Genomic DNA, 21,608 nt, shown 5'->3' with positions numbered 1-21,608 from the left:
CCCCCGGTTGCGCGGCCGAAGGACTAATTTAGAAGAAAATGACAAGAGCATAAAGCATTATAATTCAGCCGGGCTCCTCCTACTCCTGGCCATGCCTTCTAATTAATGGGGCTCCCTACTTGCAAAAGGCTGCATTGGACTGCAACACTGTCAAAGAGTGAAAGAGAGAGGCTCAAAGTGCCACTGGAGGTAATTGATCACCTCCCAATCAACAATAACTTGTTAGTGATAGTCAATCCTGGCCACTCTTTGGGTTTGGCCATTTTCAGGGAAAGTACCACTCTCCTCCGGATTGCCACACGTCGTGGGGAGAGCACTGCTGCCAAAGAAACCTTGGACTGAAAGCGAGGAAATACAGAGTTGAAACATTTTGGAAAAAAAAAATAAAAAATAAAAATATATATATATATATATATATATACAGTATTTTTTTTCCAGTGTCAAGAACAAACAAGATGCATGATTTGGTAGCTGTGCTCTGATTTTTTTTTTCTAACTCATCCACAGTTTCTGTCTTGCAAATTTGGATCTTTTTTTTTTTAATATATATATTAGAATCAATTTTGTGATCCCCCCCCCCCCCCCTCTCCAAACTGCGTCCTCATCTGAGATAGGGAAAAAAGAATGACATCCAAAGAAGATGCCAAGAGCTCGGCGGTGGAAGAGAGACGGAGGAGCCCCCTGGACCACCTTCCACCGCCGGCCAACTCGAACAAACCCCTCACGCCGTTCAGCATCGAGGACATTCTCAACAAACCGTCGGTGAAGAGAAGTTACAGCATCTGTGGCACAGCGCACCTCATCGCGTCGGAGAAGCACCCGCAGCCGGGCCTCTCGCTCTCCAACCGCGCTCTCCTCACGCAGACCTCCCCACTTTGCGCCCTCGAGGAACTGGCCAGCAAAACGTTCAAAGGACTCGAAGTGAGTGTCCTCCAGGCTGCAGAAGGTAAGTGTCCCCACTTCCACGGCGCTCGTGCGTTCACTGCCGCGGGTGGCCAGTTAAAGGCAGAGCTCCCTAAACTTTCAAGGTAGAGTAAAAAATGGTTAAAAAAAAAAAAAAGAAAGGATGGAGTCAAATGAAAAATTTCATATTTTTCACTGTATAGGCCTGTGTTTTTTTTTTTTTTTTTTGTATTTTTTTCCATCTGTGCACATGTGTAAGCGCAAAATATTAAAACAATGCGCACTAATTGTCCTCTAAAGGCCTATTCATGCGTTATCGATCTTTCGTTCGCGCACACTTTTTGGTGAGGAGTGTTCAAATTTTAAATATATATATGTATATGTAGAAAATTAGAAACAATTGTAAAAATTAGCATAGAGGTCTACTCCCCCCCCCCCCCCCCCCAAAGTGGTCCACCATCAATAAATAAATAAGCGTAAATGGCAGTAAATAACCACATGTTATTTAAGCAACAGGGATACGTAGGAAGGCAGGTGCGTATTTCATACAAATTATAAATCTATTAAAATATGTTGCAAATGCTAGAGGCAAAGAAAAGGGTTTTTTTTTTTTTTTTTTCCATATTTATTTTTCCTCTAGCCTATTTCTAAAATATAATAATTGGGGCTGTTTGGCTTCCACTGCAGCATAAAAACGCGGCTAAAAGCAATTTCGGATTTAATGTTAATTATGCCTGCAGGTCGCGACGGAATGACCCTGTTCGGTCAAAGAAACACGCCCAAAAAGAGGAGGAAGTCCAGAACAGCGTTCACGAACCATCAGATATACGAGCTGGAGAAGAGGTTCTTGTACCAGAAATACCTGTCCCCTGCGGACCGGGACCAGATCGCCCAGCAGCTGGGTCTCACCAACGCCCAGGTCATCACCTGGTTCCAGAACCGCAGGGCCAAGCTGAAGAGGGACCTGGAGGAAATGAAGGCGGACGTGGAGTCGGCCAAAGCCATCGGCTCGGTACCCCTGGACAAGATCGCCAAACTGGCCGACCTGGAGAAGTGCGCCAACGGAACCCTGGGAAACCCCAGGTCCGAGTCCCCCGCCTTGTCCGGCCACGAGCATCAGGAGGTGTCCAACAAACTGAGGATGTCACCCCTGTCCCCCTTCACAGACCACACAACGAGTAAAGAGTGCTCAGAGGACGAAGATGTGGAGATCGACGTGGATGACTGAGTGATGACTACCTGAACACCTCTGATGATGGTGATGGCGACGCTCATCGCTCATCATGCTTGTCGTTGTCCTTATTGTCACTGTCTCGCAAACACTATGGACTCACAGTGACTTTTTTTTTTTTTCTCGACGAAATGACTTTTTTGGTTGACGAAAATATGAATAATAATATTAGTCACAGCAAGCATGAACGGTACGCGCGGTAAACGACACTGACTGACAGCCACATCACTGAAATCTCATCCGTATTTAATCCGAGGAGAGACAGGCTTCAGAAAAAGCAATAAGCAGCGCATTTTCAAAATTCACACCTCAGACCAAGGACAAAACAAAGGATTGTAACTAAATTATTTGTTTTTTTATTATTATTATTATTATTATTATTATTATTATTATTATTATTGTAAGGCGCGTGCGTGCCCGCGCGCGCACACACACCGACACATGTACATGTATGTTCACATGTTGATTCATCGTCGTACCTTTTTCGGGTTTTTTGCATGTTATAGAAATGCATGTTTAGTTGTCATATCAAATGTATTTCTTTTTATTTTCTAAAAACTTGACTGCTTGTCCCCCACCCCCTACCCCACTCTTCTTTTATTTTTATTTATGCACAGCTCCATTTCTCCACGTGTGTCTGTGTGTGCGCGTGCGTGCGTGCGTGCGCGTGTGCGTGTGTGTGTGTGTGTGTGTGTAATGTAGGGTCTGCACATGTGCAGTTACACAACATGCCACTTATTTATACAGTATTGCATGACTCTCTAAAGGGCAACAGAAACAGAGCGAAATTAAAGAAAACTGATAAACGAATGTACACATTTCACACAAAACAACGGCAAAATAATAATTTAAAAATCTATTGCAGGTGTCGATTAATTTACTTTCCAGTAGTTAAAAAAAAAAATCCTTTATTTGAATACATGATTGAGATAATTTACATTTTAATAGATTTACTATGTTTTGTATGCCTGTAAGTGCCTTCTGACCCAGGACACTATTTAAAACCAATGTATAATGCGTAATGTACATAAGGTGGAAATAAAAAAAAAACGCTTTTTTCTCAGTATTTCTCTGATTTGTGTATTACGATAGTACAATCGTACGCCCCCCCCCCCCCCCCCCCCACACACACACACACACACACACTCACACACAAAATTTATCCCGTGCCTGTGCCTATTCTAAGTGTTTTCGTCGCGTAAACTAAGGACCCAACATCCAAATTGATTTATAGTAACACCCTTATTTTTTTTAACAGGTGGAAGCGGTTTCGTTACGTTTTCGTTCGTTACAACGATCAATGCTTTATTTGTTCCAGCGCGAAAATTTCATTCTTTACACTGACTAGTTTATGTCACTGTGAATTGTGATTGTATATACAACAGCCTACATATTTGCACTGCATAGCTTCATTGGTACGAAATTATAAACATTTAAATCAAACAAGCTTAAGTTTGACAGAAGAGAGAAATTTTAAGCGAATGTTTTCAGGACTGAACATTTACTGAAAGTGAAGAACCCCGCAAAAAAATCACGTCGAAAAATTGCGGTTTCCTGTAAAGGCTTAAAAAGAAAAAAAAAAAAAAAGAAAGAAAAAAACTGGTGTACAATTGTTTTCTCTTCTGAAAATATTTCTGCCGTTTTTCTAGCACAGCATCCCCCTGCTTTTTTTCCCCCTTCTTCCCCTCTTTTGACGCGTCTAAAAGCGTAACCTGCCTTCTTGACCCTGCAACGTGTGTTTTCCTATTCTCAAAGAAATTTATGTGAGAAACACAAATCTGGTCCCGAGAGGAGGAGGGAAAAAAAAAAAGAGAGCGCGAAGATGCTACAAAAAACACAAAGTTTTGGGCCAGTTTCTGCAAGGCTGTATAATCCCCTTTTTGAAAAGAGGGGACGAGGCTGCGATTTTGAGCGTAAAGCATGAAAAGTGAGAACAAATGAGCAGCCCTCCCCGATGTGACGGGCCACAATGGGCCATGCACAGACCCCCGCAGCTCCCCACACTGACACGAGTGTGTCCCACCGCACAGAAAAAGGACGCAAACGTTTGGAGGCCATATGGTTTTTGTATTTTCCTCACAAATTTCAGACAATTTGATGGATTGAGTTAACCCTCTTTTTAAACTGTTTAACTCCATTTTACAAAAGCCATAATGCATACATAGACCCTCTCTTCTGCAGGGCATCTGTGCCCATTAATGTCCACCCCTTTCTTTGGCTCTTTAGCTTGGCATTTTAAACAAGTCTATGAATTACAATGAAACTCACTCTTTTTTTTTTTTTTTGCATAAAGCACTTGTCTTTTCCCTTTTTAGGGGACTGAAATAATATGGCTGACTTTTATCCAGAGATTTTTTTTTTAAAGCCCCGCATCTTGTGGTGAAAGTGTTTTTCATGTTAAGTAGGGGGAGTCATAAAGTGTTTAAACAGTGACATTTATGCGACTGTCTGGTAAATGGGAGTCTTTTGTTTGTTTTCTTTTACACTCTATTTCTTTTTTCCTCTCTCTCTTTATGCCCCTTTGTCTTTAGAGAGTTTAATGAAGCTGAAAACATGATGATGTGAGAAAGAGTATGTGAAAGGAGGGAAAAGGGAGTTGTGTGATCAAGAAAGAGCTGCCTTTAACACGAGCTCTCTTAAGAAAGGGAAAGTGAGTCCTGCCACATGGATGTAGCTGTTGTGCGGACAGCTGATCGGCTCTTTACACTTTTCTCATTCTGTCCGCTCGCTCGTCTCTCTCTTCACTGCGTCACCGGTCTTAATACCGAACGAAGCCTGGACATTCGCTCTTCCTACTTGTGTACAATGTATTACATTTAAAATAAACTATAAAACAGAATTATTTTTATCTTTAATTAAAAAAAAAAAACACTCTCCTGTATCAGGTTAAAAAAAGTAATTATATATTACTATATATTACTACCCCTTTTATAATAATAATTATAGGCGGATCTGAATGTATACAAAATAGCAAATAAATAATAAGTGCCTGCTATTACAGTTTAGGCTCTAACAACAACAACACAATAATAATAATAATAATAATAATAATAATAATAATAATAATAGCGGGAACTTATTTGTTATTTATTTGTTCTTATGTATACATTCAGATTCGCCTTTCCCTTTTTCTGCTGTTTAGGTGCCTTTTCGTACATTTTTCTGTACAGTAGGATCCGCCAGCTCGCGTAAAGGAATTAGAGGATCGATTCTTCTCCGTGATTTCACAGAAATTGCTCAGATCATTGTATTCAGATCACGTAAAATGTGGTTTAAACATCTTACTTTGATGTACCGCTAGCGTCCGCCTTGAAGCTGAAGAAATGCACAGTCTTTACTGTATGCCAGTATAAGAACGTCTTAAGTAATTGTATTACCTTTGAATCTTCGTTATCTTTATGTTCTACTCGTCTGCCCCACACTCCTACTATTTAAATTGTTTCTGCGGTACAGGAGGCGCAGTCATGTAAAAGACAAAATGTATTAAATATATACATTCTGCGAGTGAAACTTCGATGCTGATATTTGTATTTGTTTCATTACAACAGGGTCTGGCAAAACAGACAGTAGTTTCTTCTCGAAGATTGAATGGGGACTGAGTTTATTCTGCGAATTTTTGCAGATGTTCTATGGTGCTGCCAGGAGATCCATCGGAGAGGACGCGCGCTTGCCTCTGATTGAGGTAAATGTATGAATAAGTAACGCTGTGTGCAGGTGTGCGCCTCACTGGATAGGCTACCTGCGCCTGTCTCGCGCCCTTGGGTGAGTGCCGTGCGTTGCGTGCGTGCGTGCGTGCGTGCGTGCGTCGGTGGGTGCGTGGGCGGCACGCGCACACACGAACGCCCCAGCGGCGATCTAATTTTGGCGGGAGAACGTTATATTAACAGAGGAATGAAGTCGCTCAGGCTTTTCTTGCCCCGAAATCGCTTCGTCCCTCAGCTGCTGAGCCAAAAGCGTGTTTATTATATCAGAAAAGGGCGAGGAAGAGGCTGAGCTCGTGCATTGCAGTTCCTTATTTTATGAGGTGTTGTCAAACGTGGCAACGATAAGTAATACTACAATCTGAGGGACCAGAACGTGGTAATTAATCCCAAAGCCTTAAGTGTATTTCAGTTCAAGAGAACAAAAAAAAATCACTAATTCAATCGTGCGGAAAATTGAAGTTTGATGCATTAGTCCCTGCTGAAACAATAAGTGGGCTCGCGCTCTCTTCCCCCCGTCTCTCTCCGTCTCCCTCTGTCTTTCCCTCTCTTTTTTCCCTCCATTTCTGCCCCACTCATCTGCCATCCTTCTAATGACGCTGAAATGTTGAGAAGGGCGGCAAACTCTTACATTTCATTTATTGCGATGCACATATATATGACTGTGAAGTAACAGGAATTACAGACCAATAATTAAGCAGGTAAATGCAACACTAATAAATATGACCGCATGATGGATCAACGTGTTGGTACAATTATTCAATGGATCTGTTTACCCTTTCCGTATTTTGCTCCCTCATACATCCATTACACTCAGTCTCACAAAGAGAATAATAAAAGATTCCGTATTTCAGTGACAGGACTGACTCGTTTTGTGCGTGTAGTACAACAATACAGCTGCATAAAATTTATTTAAAAGACAGAAAAGAAACGACTGTGACATTTAGGGAAATGTTTCCGCCACAAACTCATTTTGCAGTTATGGTGATGTATTTCTAATTTGTTCAACAATTAAAAGCAGAATTAAAACGACAGCAGGATTTAATTTAAAAGCAGAATATCTTCATCTTCCCAAAATATGCAAACGAAACGTACTGACACAAAAGGTTTGACCTCAGCCTAAACCCCATAATACTGCAATTTAAGAGCACATACTTATTTCTTTCGCTTCATATACACATTGTTTTCACTCCCAGACGAATTTTTGCCAATTCTTTTTTAGCCAGGGAAAAATGACCAAGCCGTTATCATTTTAAAAAACTTTTTATCGACTCTGTGCTAGATGGCTTGTCACTAAAGTGCATGATTTGAGATGAAAAATGAACTAGATTAACCTAAGGGGGGAGCTTGATTGATCACTAAATAGGATGAATTTGAAAGTTTTAGTCATAACGTTCCTGTAGAGCCCGTTAATACTTCAAACTTCAATTTTACGGGCTATTGAACTAAGCATGTCCCTGACAAAATTGATATATGTATTAATTTTCTTCAACTGTTGATTAATTACTCTCCACTGAAAGAATTATATGGAACTCTTTGCCTTGAATTTGCATATTAATCAAATTCCACTTGATAATTCACATAGAGCAATAGATTTAGGGGGATTGTGAAGCATAACTTGAAAAAATACACAGAACCTAAAATATTTTTTTCCCCTCCCTTGCTGCTAAGCCGCTTGTCTAGTGTATTAAAATCAAAGATGCAGAACGAGTTAGCCTAGCTATTTGGTGAAAACAGAAATTGCCTGTCCAGTTTTATGATGTGCTCTTGCTGAGCAGGCAGATCTTAATGTGTCCTGTCAAAATATCAAAGATTTAAAGGGGCTCGAGGCTAAGTCAACACGCCGCTAATTTATGTGTGTGTGTGTGTGTGTGTGTGTGTGTGTGTGTGTGTGTCCAGATAACTGGTTGTTGTTGGTGTGTGCCAAGACATTATTATTATTATGATTATTAGCAGTAGTAGTATGTAAATTGAAAAGTGCATAATGTGGCCTTTTAATAAGATTAACTATTACTTCTCTGAGTCTTTTTAACTAATATTATATAATAAATAATATTTCACCTTTTTTATCCCAGAAACAGCAAACTGTCAGCTGCTTTATGTCCTTAGAATGTTGACACAGTATAATAAACTCTATGGCCTTTGCCTTTTATTGTTTGTCTCAACGTCTATACTTACATTATTCTGTTAGATTATTCTCATGTTAAAATATTACTATAGTACACCTGTGGTACCAGCTTGTGCCCCAGTCAGTGTGGTCTATTTTGTTTTATGTAAAAGTTCTTCACCTTCCACCCGAATCCATAAATTAGCATTTTTTTTCCATATAGCAGACACTTTTTTCCAAAGCAACGTAAAATGAGAGTGGCGTGGTGACGCATCAAGTAGTGCGTTGCCTCACGGTGCCTGCTCTTCAGACATAGGTTTGAATCAGACTCTGTGTGGAGTTTGTTTGTTTCTTTGTTTCTTTGTTCTTCATGGGTTTCCTCCCACATCTCAGAGACACATGGTTCGAGTTCAAGGCTAAATTGCTGGTAACGGGTGAGTGTGCCCTGTAAAGGGTGTACTCCCCCAACCTTTCGCCCAGTGTTTCCAGGCTAGGCTCTGGACCATCATGACTCTGAGGTTAGAAAAACTGAGTGACGTGAGCATGAAATGATTATTATCTAGTATGTAGCTGGCAGCTTACAGTGCTAGATGCACTGCAATAAACTCACAACAATCAATCACCAATCTATACATCAAAGCAATGTAACACACACTAAGGCCTTTTCAACAGTTCAAAATCTACCGAAAACATATCTCTCAGCTGTGGATGGAAACCCATCTGAACACAGTGAGAATTTGCAAGCTCCGCACAGACTGAGCCATACTTGAACCCGTGTCCCATGGCATAGTCCAGTCGCTGTGCGGCAACAGTTGTACGACCTGCGCTGCTATGCAGCCCATCAGTAAGCTCTGTGCGTATCTTTAATTTAGTGAAGCTATTACCATCGCCTGGATACTGTGCTACTTTTCAGCTAGCTAGGTAACAGAGGGTTGTATACACACACACACACACACACACACACACACACACACCACTTGTCCTGAGTGGGGTTGCAGGGAAACGGAGCCTAACCCGGCAACACAGGGCGCAAGGCTGGAGGGGGAGGGGACACACCCAGGACAGGACGCCAGTCCATCACAAGGAACCTTAAGCAGGATTCGAACCCCAGACTCACCAGAGAGCGGGATCCCGCCAAGCCTGCTGTGCCACCACACCCCCCTTTGTCATGTGCAATAATTAGTAAAAGCGAGTCAAAAATGAAATAAAACCATCTTTGCTAAACAAGTACATCTGCTGCTGCCATGAGGTTACTTGAGTAGTCTCTGCAATGTCAAATATCATACCTACGTTTTGTATAATTTTATCAACAATATTTGAATCCTGTATATTATATCTATGGTATTACTAGCTAAAGATACCTGAAATGGGTGTTTTAATTTTTTTCTTTAGTTTTTAGCCCTATTATGCATATTATTTATTTTTAACCATAAAAGGAAGCAGGTTATTAGGCATTTTTCTTATAATGTGAATGTTGGAAGTTACTTCTAACTACCTTGCTTGTTAGTACAGTATAAAAGTATTTTTTGAGCAACGTACATTCAGTTATAGAATAAAACTGCAACATTTCTGCTAAACAGCACTAACAGACCCTTTAGTCTGGATGTGTAATTTTGCAGAAGTACAAAAGTGTCATAAGTCACAGATTAACATTTTTAAAAAATGTAAGTATAGAAATGTACCAAAAGATACCACTAACAATCATCAAAACGTAGCATAAATCTGTCAAACTGTTTGTTTATTTATTTATTTATTTATTTATTTTAAGAAATCTACAACCAAATAAATAAACCAGACAGAAGTGGCTATTTTCAGACTTCAATTTTTCTAAAAACCACTTTCAAGGTATTTCCCTTCTTTAGTCAATACAGCTCTTCTTCAGATTTACTAGTTTCACTGCCGACCTTAAGTAACCTACATGATCATGTGTCCAAAAGCAGGAATAACTGATGCAATGGTTAGAGCAGCTGCTTTTGGACCTGAAGGTCACAGGTTTAAATCCTACTTCCAGCTGTAGTATCATTAAGCAAGGCATTTGCCCTAAATTGCTGCAGTAAAGTTACCCAGCTGTATAAATGGGTAAATAATTATAAGTAGCTCAACACTGTAAGTTGCTTTGTAGAAAAGTGTCAACTGCATGAATTAATGTAAGTGTTCAAACAACTGAAATTTTGCACCTAAAATTAGGTGATCGGAAAAAGGAGGAACGCTTTATGACTCTTTTCAATTCCACGCTGATCTTCACATTGCCTTAGTTATCAGAATGAGAAGAGGAGTGCAGAACCATTGCCATCTTATGAACACATTATTCTACAGTTAATCAAGGGAAAATGTTCTGAGTGTCACAATTTAATCTTCCTATAGTACGGATCATCCAAATTTTTTCTGGACTGTATGCTAGTAGGCTTTCAGAGGTATAATGGAGTGGCTATGATATAATTTCTTTTTATATTTTAAAGGCGCTATATGACGATGGTTCAACACAATCACACAACAGTCATTTCAATTCATAACTATACATGGATACAATTATGAAGGGTAGCTGATGCTTAGAATTTAATAAAGACATGTTTCCAGCAGTTGTTTCCAACAGTAATCCTATGGTTGCTGCAAAAATCTTCACATCTGAGACCAAAGCATTCTTTGCTGCGAACAAGTTGAATATGATCTAATGACAAGGTGGATCGCTGATAACTTCAATAATAAGTTTTACATGCTTTACACATCATTTGCAGGTTTTAAGGATTCAGTAGATGATTTATACAGCTGTACAGCAAAATAAATGTTTAAAAGCTGTGTGTTAGTGACAAAACACATTTCTGTGCATCTATATATTTTGTATTTTCAGATTTGGTCTGTCAAAATGATGCTAACCAAATGAAAGCAGCTAAATTGTTTACACTTAAAAGTTGTTCATTTCTACAGGAAGAAAATGCATGTTTTCCCTTTGTGCTTTTTAATGTATAACTATCCAAATTAAGCAAAGATCTGCTCCTCCTTTTTTCACATGCAACTAACGGAAAATGCAAATACTTACCAGCCACTGAAACTGTGTAGCACAATAAAATGTGTCTTTGTCAAAGGAATACTAGGTTATACTCCAGTCACCCATCCACTAACAATAACCGATTATCCCGTGCAGGGTCGCAGTGGTCTGGAGCCTATCCATAAACAGAGGGTGTGAGGAAGGGTCCACCCAGGAGGGGCTGCCACTCCATTACAGCTAGGTCATTCGGTATTCACAGTACACTGTAGATGTAACAACTATTTTTTGTTGGGGATATAATTTTTAAGACAAGTAGCCTGCTCAAGAGTGGGTATCAAACCTGCAACATTTGGATCCCAAGGCATTAGCTCGAACAACTACACTACCAGCTGTCCCCAGCACACCAGTGCCACAGCGAGTGCTGTTATTGTCTCACAGCACCTGGGTGGTGCAAGCAGACATGGGTTCGATCCCTGTTCTCCCTGCATCAGAGTGTGTTTCCAGCTGGTGCTCTGGTTTCCTCCCACAGTCCAAAGACATGCTGTTTAGATGGATTGGTGACTCTAAGTCACTCACAGAGTGTGTGAGTGACAGAGAAAGTGTGTTCCATTGATGAGTGACCCATTGTAAGTAGTGTATCTAGCAGTGTAAGTCACCTTGGTTGAATAAGGTGTGTGGGCTGATAACACTACATAGAGTTCATTGGAAGTCTCTTTGGAGAAAAACGACTGATAAATAAATAAATGTAAATGTTAAACGTATATGAAATAGCTTTGGCACACAGACTTAATTCAGGTTAAACCAAATATACCAGTCGCAGCTCCAAAGAAGCACTTTTTTAAGCTTTTGCTGGCCAAGCAGTGAAGAGAGGGGTCTTGGATTTGGCCCCTCAGATGCCCCAGCGTGTTACTTTGCCACTGACAGAGATTTAAATTGGGAACTGATGGGGGCCACTGTCCTCGAGGCGTAATTACTTGATTGGCTGGCAGAAGAGACAGTGGCTGATGTCTGACTCACATATGGGTGGACAATCAAGTCTACAAGCTCCTGGAACAGAACGAGGGCTGTCGTCCCAGGAAGAACAAAGACGGGCATAAAAGAAGGAGCAGAATGGGTGAAAATGGAGAAAAATGGAAGGCTAATGTGACAGGAAAGTCTAGTTTGTGCTTCGGGTGAAAAGGCCTTTCAGACCCTTTTTCACTAACTGCTGTACATTGATTGAATTAACACATAAATGTAAGTTTGTTCATCTTAGGCATGCATCTTCTTCAATATTTTCACTTAGTTCAGTTCTGCCGCCTGGGACAAAAAAAAAAATGAGTCCGGTGTTGGAAAGCAGGAGTGAAATGAAATCTCTGAAAACTCGTTAATTTGGCACAGATGCTTTAAATCATGTGAAAGTATCTCAGCCCTTTATGGAGATGAATGAAATGTTGCCCATAACCATGGATATTGTGTTTTCCCACCATCATGTTTTTGTGATGATTCATTTTTACCTGCTTTACTTCTTCTGCAAAATGCAATAAACTCTTAATGAGTACTGATAATGTGACATAAAACAGCTTCACCATGAAAACGAACAAATGGAAAAAGCGGCTGAAAATGAGAGCCAGTCAGAGCATGAGAGGATGCAGTGAATTTTCTCGATGCTCATATTCGTGGGAACAGAAAGTGCCTACTCGTACAGTGTGGAAAAGGTAAAAACTGAGGAAAGCAGGAGGAACAAGTAAAAATGAAGATTACAGTGTGAACTGTGTGATGAACTCGTAGTGTGTCGAGCACCGCCATCTAGTGGCAGATCTTTGTAACAACAGGTTTCATGACGACACAATTACACTACAGCTAAAAAGGTTTATTGTTTTCAATATACAGTAATTCATCCATTTCTACGTCTTTACTCAAATCGTGATTCAGAAAAATCATGCACAGTACCCGCTGTGTTCCAATACAAAAGTTATGATACACTTATAGGTTTGGCTCCTAAAAATCATCGAGACCTCTTGATGTGGTGCCACTGCCATCTTGTGGTGAACTTTCAGAAGTACATCCAAGTGGACTTAACATCACAGCTGTTTCTAGAGGTTAAGAGGTAAATTATGGTTATGCAATACATGACATATCATGACATCCATGTTAAAATAAATTTGGGATTTAGCTATTAAAATTCTAGCTTTCTAAAAACCTTAATAAATCTTAATAACAGTTGGAATTGAATCCTTTGTGAAGAGTGGAACACGAAGGAATACCAGTTCCATGAGTTCTCCAAGGCTTGAGAAAATTATTGTACATTTAAAACCAAGGAACAAACAAACTAGAAGGGAATCGGAAGGCGAATAAGGAATAAGAAAAAATAAACTAAGTGTATATTCAAAAATGTAATGAATTTTAGGTCAATATAAAATTAATCATAATTTGCCCAGAGCCTGTGCACCATTTAAAGAAAACATAAAACAAACCTTGTAAATTTCTTAATCAGGAGAGTGAACACTTATAGCAACAATTACCCTCCCAGAAATAAGCTTACAAAGAAAAAATGTTGCAAGGCTGTGTAACTAAGATAAAAAGTACCATCTTGTCCTAATTACACAGTAAATTTTTAATGGGTTGGGATTAAACTCTTTCCTTAGACCTCCTTCCTATCTCTTTATTACAGCTGATCTTACCTCAGCTCTTAAATGGTAGTTTAATAAGAAATTGTGTAAAAACCTGGAAGAATTGGATTTTGGTCACAGACTGGAAATGCCCAAACAGTATAAACCTGCAGATTGAAACTGGGAACATCTTTGGGGCAGAAGGAGCTCTATGGGACGTAACAGTGTGACATCCATGATTTCTGACACGATACAGGGGCACGGGGACACCACCGCACATTGTGATTAATTATGCTAATCTTGTCCAACCCAGCATGGTTTCCCCTTTGTGACAAAGGTTTTACCACAACAAAGCACACCGGCACATGTAAAATCATTTTCATGAAAATCGCCGTTACAGATTTTAGCCTTTACATTAAATTAATTTGTTTATCTGATGCCTCCTCCTGAACATCTCCTAAACATCCAAGAGTCTTAATCTACTTACAATGATTTACTCATTTATTCAGCTGGGTGTTCTTACTGTATGAATTCAGGGTAAGTGGCATTACCAAAGGTACAAAAGCAGGAAATGGGATTCAAACTTTGGTCGTTCAAGTCCAGAAGCAGCAGTTCTAACCATTACACTAGCCGAGGAAAATTTTCATAAAAGTCCAAATAGTGTAAAAAATTATATTTTGGGAAATAAAAAGTCGCAGTATGCGTACAGAACTGTGCAAAAGTTTTAGCACTTGGGGGAAAAAAGCTGTAAAGTGAGAATGCTTCCAAAAATAATGCTCTTAAATAATAAACTTCCTACAGAGCTTAGTAACCATCCATCGTCAACATCCGCTTGTCCCGAGCGAGGTCACGGTGGGTTTGGCTGGGTTCCACTTTCTGGTGGGTCTGGGGTTCGAGTCCTACTTGGGGTGCCTTGCAATGGACTGGCGTCCCGTCCTGGTTGTGTCCCTTCCGCCTTCAGCCCTGCGCCCTGTGTTGCTGGGCTAAGCTCCAGTTCACAGTGACCCCGCTCAGGACAGGCGGTCTCAGACAGCGTGTGTGTGTGTGTGTGTGTGTATACTTTGTTTAACACCATACAAAACCCTTACTGTAATACTGTAACTTTTTGCAAAAGGAATGCTTGGAAATCTAAAATATGTTCTTTCCCATTGACACTAGTGCAGAAGACATTAAATAACCATCTAAAAAATATATTTTTGTGAAACATCTAAGTGCCTAAGACTTTTGCACAGTACTGTACTTTAGGGTGAATTTCAGTTTCTTAGATTTTTCTAGCTGTTACATAGGGTTAAGTAGAAAGTTGAGTCTCCTACACTTCTCTGAAAGTCGTGACACTAATGTAGCTCCTTCACTGAGTCCAACCTTCTGACCATCTTATAAAAGGAGTAGCCCATTAAATAAACATCGCTGTGCTATAGACTATAAGTCCAATTTCAGTGCAGAACATTGGCATCCAGTAATATCACAGGTGCGTATTTCAGTCCAAATTTCAGCATTTAATAACTACTTGCCAAAGACTATCATCTCAATAACTGTATGAAGTGAAATCAGCCTGAGCGGAGTGCAGGTGGAACAATCTCAGACCTTCACTGAGAGGTCCCTGGGATTTGGAACATGTCAACCATGAGCCTGAAGTGAGACGTGTTGACACGTACAAGACATCCGGCGTTACAAGAAGGCTATTGTGTGTGTGCGTGCGTGCAGTGATTCACTCAGAGTGATGGTGTCCAGCCGCAATGAGACATGTGACCTTTAACACGCTGCTGTCACCTTGGTTCGACCTGCTCTTGTCCAGGGGCAAGGTCTTCTTGTCTTCCCTGGAAAAGCCTGCGTTCACTGGGGGGCCCCATGAGGAACTGGGCGGCAGCGGCCAGAGATGAGAGTGGTGCCGACAGTTCCTCGTACGCAGGTGGACGCCTGCGCCTCCGGGTTTGCCAGCACAGGACCAGGCCGCACTGGGCAGTTCACACACCCAGAGCGGTGAGCACGTCTGTCCAGTGAAGTCCTCCAGATGCGGGTAACATAAATGTGTGGTAATTGAGAACTTTTGAACGAAGGGAAATTGGTGCCTTCACAACCAAGCTATAAGTAAGTTCTTTTTATGATATTTCACACACGGGACTCCTCGCTGCATTGCATGTGAGGTTGGATGCATTTATTACATTTACATTTACTTATTTAGCAGATGCTTTTCTCCAAAGCAACTCCCCGTGAACATTATGTAGTGTTATGAGCCCACACACTTTATTCACCGCGGTGATTTACACTGCTAGATACACTACTTACACTGGGTCACTCATCCGCACATCAGTGGAACACACACACTCTCTCTGTCACTCACTCACACACTATGGGGGAACGTGAACAGCATGTCTTTGGACTGTGGGAGGAAACCAGAGCACCCAGAGGAAACCCACACAGACACGGGGAGAACATGCAAACTCCACACAGGCAAGTGACTTACGGGATTCACCATTTATATTATTATGTTTTACTGAAGTATGTCAAGTTTCTCAAAGAACCCCTTCTGGAACTGAAACCGATGGCAAAGATTAAGGCGGCAAACTTGTTACCTTCACGTTGAAACTCTCTATCTGTACTCTTTCTCTCTCGCAGTTTCAGTTCCATCTTAAGCTAAAGCTTCTCAGAAGTAACAGCTTGTGTTTCCTGATGTCTTGAATTCAGTTTGGGGAAGCGGAATGTGCCGCGTTCATCCCCGTTCCGCACTGAAGCCCTTTATCCAACACGAGTTCGCCACAGGCTGAAAGCCCTTTAACAGGCCGCGCCCCCGACATCTGAATAAGTCTGCTTTCGGCCCACAAGTCGGCATTCAGCTCCCGCTCCTGACCGCTGGGCCGGTGGAGAGTGCGTGCTCAGGCGTACCTGTGCTTTGTCTTCATCTGTCTCAGGGCCCGACGGTGAGATCCGTCTTCCAGCGGGGCGAGAGGTAGGGAAATAACAATTAAAGCTCCCAGTAGGCGGTTCCCTGCACTTCGGGGCTCTGATTGCTGCTCTTATTGCGCTCTCACATGTGCCGCCAGTCATTAGCTCCCAAACTGTGTCCCTCTTCCCAAATTAGGGCGAACACAGTCGCCCTCACACCTGGGCTGTACTGTACTCACGCTGATCACTGTGTACTTAAGGAGTATCTTCATGGTAAGATCAACGCTGCTTTCAGGGAGGTTCAAGGTCTACACCATCACACCTGTTCATCACACACCTGAGGGGTCAGCAGCACGACTCCGCAGGGCTTTACACTGCTTGCGTGTATTTACCGCGCAGGTTCACGAATGTTACAACACAGGGTATAGGTGTGCGTGTGAGTCCGTGTGTTTATTTCTTTCCTGTTTCTACACTATGAGTCGCAGCTTGGGTGACAAGGAGTGCTCTTCCCCAGCGTGGAACCAGTTCAAGGTGCTGCTTTAGGACCGCTAGCCTAGCATGGGTTCGAGACCCTCAGATAGGACTGTCTCCACTGACAGTGTGTATTGGTTCTCTCCCTGTATTATTACTTACAATATAACTTTGGATCACAGATTTAGCCCACTTTATATATAGATGCCACTTGGATGACTGCATCGATATCAAAAGCTTTTAAATGAAAGAACTCAAAAAATTCAAATAATCAATGTGTTCTAGCAGAAGCAAAATATATTTAAAAACTAGAACAAATTCTGCATTTTTCCGTTTGGAAAACAACTACTGAAATGTGGCGGCTGTCATGGAGAAACACCACAAATTCATGAAACGGGCAAAAGGAATAAACCTTGAAACAACCTGATCAATATACAAATGTGAAAAATTTTCACAATAAAAAAAAAAATCTGACAATAAAAATGAAAAATGTGTTAAAGGTTGAGATGAAATATACATTAAATGTATAATTCCATATTCAAAAGTTAATTGAAAAGAAGTGACATGTGAACATCTCCTAAGGTAAAGGTAAGAAAACTGCTCAAATTAGACCGAGTGGAACGCTATTGTGTTTTCTAGTACGATCGTTCTTGCATCGGAAATAAAGACACAATAATAAATTTACGCGTCACTTGTTCTGCAAACGTGTGCATGGCATGCTTCCTACTCTCAATATTGCATTTGCATTATTAATCATTTTTGTCCTCACGTTCCTGTTTTAATACAGTGGAATTAAATGTAGGAAAACCATACATCCATGATGACATTAATTTTCTCAACGCTCTGCCACTGCTTCCTTCTTGTGCCTTACCTTTATGAGGCCTCTTCTTCTGATACGTTCATTCATCTCTGGCTGGATAGAGCTCAGACCCTTCATTTTGGTCAATTAATGGTGGCTGCCAGCACACTCGCTTCTTCAGTCGGGGTAGGTGACAGGAAGCCAGCTTGAAAAGAATAATCTATCTCCATCACTTTAATGATTATGCCCATTAATCCGTTGTAAACCAATAACGTAGGCCACGCCCCCCCCTTCACGTTTGCCTGAACTTCATTAAGCCTTTAATGTATTAATGCGTCTCACTTAACGTCCTTTTAGCGCTGGCTGTCGCATCGTCGCACGACGCTCGACGCCCCGAGGCTTGGATGAATGGTTGAGCCCTCGAGTGACCCCTGCGCGTCTTCCACGAACGAGACGGTTTGAAAGACAAGGCGCGCGCGCGATCGGCAATGAATTGAGCGCTCAAATTGAGGCGTCGGAATTGACGTTGAAGAGGCAGACCTCAAGCAGTCCAAACACAGCCAAGGGTTTAATTTGGCTGATGAAATTACGAATTAGGTGCGGAAGGCCCCAGCCATCAATCTTCCTGCTCGTCCGCCAGACAGGCGGCTGTCCTGCGTGGACAGCACTGCTCCTCGCAATTCCCTTTTAATTTCTTCCAAATCCACTCGCGCTACCACATCCTACTAAAGAAGCGTTCATCTCAAGCCAATAAAAAGGGATCTGTCGCACGGGAGGTACGAAGCGCCTGTTTGTCACATCGACAATTGGCTTGTGAATGCATTTCCCTGGGAGGGAAGGATCTGTTGAGCGGGACAATCTGACCCCATCAGAGTGCTGTCACAGCAGAGGATTCATAAGGGTAACGGTAGAACAAAAAAACAGCAGAAACTTAATTAAACTGCCTCATTTCTAGCTTGGGGGGCACAGTGGTGCAGCGGGTTTGGCCCATGCGTGCTCTCTGGTAGGTGTGGGGTTCAAGTCCTGCTTGGGGTGCCTTGCAATGGACTGGCGTCCCGTCCTGGGTGTGTCCCCTCCCCCTCCAGCCTTGTGCCCTGTGTTGGTGGGTTAGGCTCCGGCTTGCCACGGTGTGTGTGCATTTCCATTTTAAACAATGTTCACACCTTATTGTTTCCCAGGTTCTCTAAATACATATTTTAATGACACCCTTGGAAAAGCTTCAGAACAACTTCACAAGAAATCTATTGAACATGTTTTCATATTTAATATACTTTGAGCGTAGTTTTGATACACATTACTACAAATCTGACAGCCAGAGAATTATGAGACCATGTTAGTGTTTCATTCTTTTATGATTCACTGATTACACAGCGCAACATTTTTTCAAAGTTCTTAGTTATGTCGATTTTGGCACCGATCGCGATTAAAGTTCAGAGATTACAAAAATATCACTAGTTTTCCGGGAGTGTCGGTTTCGCTTTGGTACTTTACAGCCATTGGAAGATTTTAGAAAGTACCAAAACACTGTAGAAAATATCAGATCCTAAATGGTGCTGGAATATTCGGTGCTTGAAACCCAGAACCAAAATTCACCAAAATTTGCTAAGTTCAAGAATGTTGACATATAGTATGCAGTAACACCAAAAATATGTTTAATCTAATAAACTGAATGGAAAATGCAAAAAAAAAAAAATCGACATAATAAAATTTTTGTTACATTTTGTTATCAATAACAGTTTCTCAAAAGGAGGGTCTTGGTGGTCCGGAGCCTATCCCTGGATGAGATAAGGGTACAGTATATACTGGCGGCGACACCAACCCATCGCCGGACGGTCAGCTACCTACTCGTTCACTCACGCAAACACACACTGAGGGTGATTTAAAGTCACCGACTCAGCTGAAACACACAGCTTCAGACTGCGGGAGGAAACTAGCATGAAGACGTGGAGAACGTCCTAGGTCCTCACAGACAGACAAATTCAATCCCACATCTGAGCCCACAGCCCAGAAGCTGTGAGGTACCAGCACTTAATGTTTCTTTATGGTGAGGAAAGTCAAAGGCCAGTAGACTTGTTTCCTGGAGAAATGTTATGCTGATCCACTTCCTTCTGAAGGATACTCCATACAGGTCCAGCTGTTGTGAGCAGAAGCACAACTGTGGTCTGAAATTGTTCATGGCGTTCCTCGTATCTGCATTTGTTCTTGACTTTTCTGCAGTTTACAGTCCGTGCTGCTCCACTTCATTGGGACATTTGTTAAAATGATCAGACTGAGCAGTTTCTACAAGACTATATAATGATTTAGATTAGCAGAAATCCAAAGACAGAATTCAATTCGCTCTATTTCTTTCCATGGGGGTTGGTGCCACATGTCGCCCAGGTGCCTCACGGGTTATGAGCTGCTGGATCTGAGGCAGGTTCGAGTCTGCTTCAGTCTGTACGATGTTTTTTTCTCCCTGTGTTTACGTGGGTTTCCTCCAAGTGCTCTGGTTTCCTCTCGCAGTCCAAAGAAGTGTATTTCACGTGAATGTGTGATTCTAAGTTATCCTTCGTGGTGGCACAGCGAGTAGCACTGCTGTCTCACAGCGCCTGGGTGGTGTGAGGGGTTGTGGGTTTGATCCCTCTCCAGGCTGTGTGGAGTTTACTTGTTCTACACCTGTCTGTGTGGATTCCCTCTGGGTGCTCTGGCTTCCCCCCACAGTCCAAAGACATGCTGTTCAGGTTCACCCATAGTGTGTGAGTGACAGAGAGTGTGTGTGTGTTCCACTGATGTATGGATGAGTGACCCAGTGTAAGTAGTATATCTAGCAGTGTAAATCACCGCAGTGAATAAGGTGTGTGGGCTGATAACACTGCAATAAAGTTCATTGGAAGTCACTCTGGAGAAAAATGTCTGCTAAATGAAATAATGTAAACATAAACATTTTGTGTGTGTGTGTGTGTGTGTGTGTGTGTGTGTGTGTGTGTGTGAGATTGCCCTATGATGGTCAGGTGTACCCACTCTCACACCCTGTGCTTTGGGATAGGCTCTGAGCCCTAACACTAATAAGGCCTCTCTATCCTGTTTTTCTCAAAGTGAATCAAAACTTTAAAATAATACCTTACATAAAAGTATATTCAATAAATATATATTACTTTACATACTTGATATGGATTATTTATGTAATATTCTGAAGCTTCATGTTTACCGCTTGCTACTTTGTCTTTTCGTTGGCTCATTAAAAATTCTTAATCCTTACTCGTTAGCAGTAAGAATGAATTAAGCAATTCAAGTAATTTCAGATTTTCATCCATTTTTTTTTTACAATTATAGGGGGTGCGGTGGCGCAGTGGGTTGGACCACAGTCCTCCTCTCCGGTGGGTCTGGGGTTCGAGTCCCGCTTGGGGTGCCTTGCGACGGACTGGCGTCCCGTCCTGGGTGTGTCCCCTCCCCCTCCGGTCTTATGCCCTGTGTTGCCGGGTAGGCTCCGGTTCCCCGTGACCCTGTATGGGACAAGCGGTTCTGAAAATGTGTGTGTAAAGGTTTCAATATTTTTAAGCAAGCGCGATGCTTTATTTACTACATCAGTGACTTGACTCGCAATACTTTTTAATAACTGGCAGATTTTCCCAGGTTCATTTAGATCAAGACCACTTAGGAGCAGCAGTTCAGGCTTTCCAACATACAGCTGGATTCAAGTCACACATGATGGGAAGAGCCAAGTGCAAAATCTGAGCCACCGACTCATCCAGAAAGCGGCAGCTCGTCTACTCCTCGGTACACACTTTTTACATGAGGGCAGAAACCTTGCAGTGCGGTAATAATGCGCTCCTGCTCTCTTCCACAGCAATAAGCTTACAAGCGCTTCCCCAAATCACCCACTGTTAAGCAGGGCGTAGAAAGAGATTGTTCTTCAGTCCTCAGACTACGTTCCTCCACGCTCCTTCTCCAGCGCAC

General features: G+C 41.8%; 1 protein-coding gene across 1 annotated transcript; it reads left to right on the top strand.

The window, feature by feature from the left end:
* The first annotated feature begins 617 nt into the window (after positions 1-617).
* Positions 618-2,433, top strand: LOC108933619 (transcription factor LBX1-like). Its single transcript, XM_029259187.1, has 2 exons — positions 618-946; positions 1,644-2,433. Exons 1-2 carry the CDS (start codon positions 625-627, stop codon positions 2,129-2,131), a joined length of 810 nt encoding a protein of 269 aa, XP_029115020.1. The 5' UTR covers positions 618-624; the 3' UTR covers positions 2,132-2,433.
* The last annotated feature ends 19,175 nt before the right edge of the window (positions 2,434-21,608 follow it).

Source organism: Scleropages formosus, chromosome 16 (genome assembly GCF_900964775.1).
Source record: "Scleropages formosus chromosome 16, fSclFor1.1, whole genome shotgun sequence".
NCBI classification, from domain to species: Eukaryota; Metazoa; Chordata; class Actinopteri; order Osteoglossiformes; family Osteoglossidae; genus Scleropages; species Scleropages formosus.
This window is presented reverse-complemented; position numbering and strand designations above follow the sequence as displayed.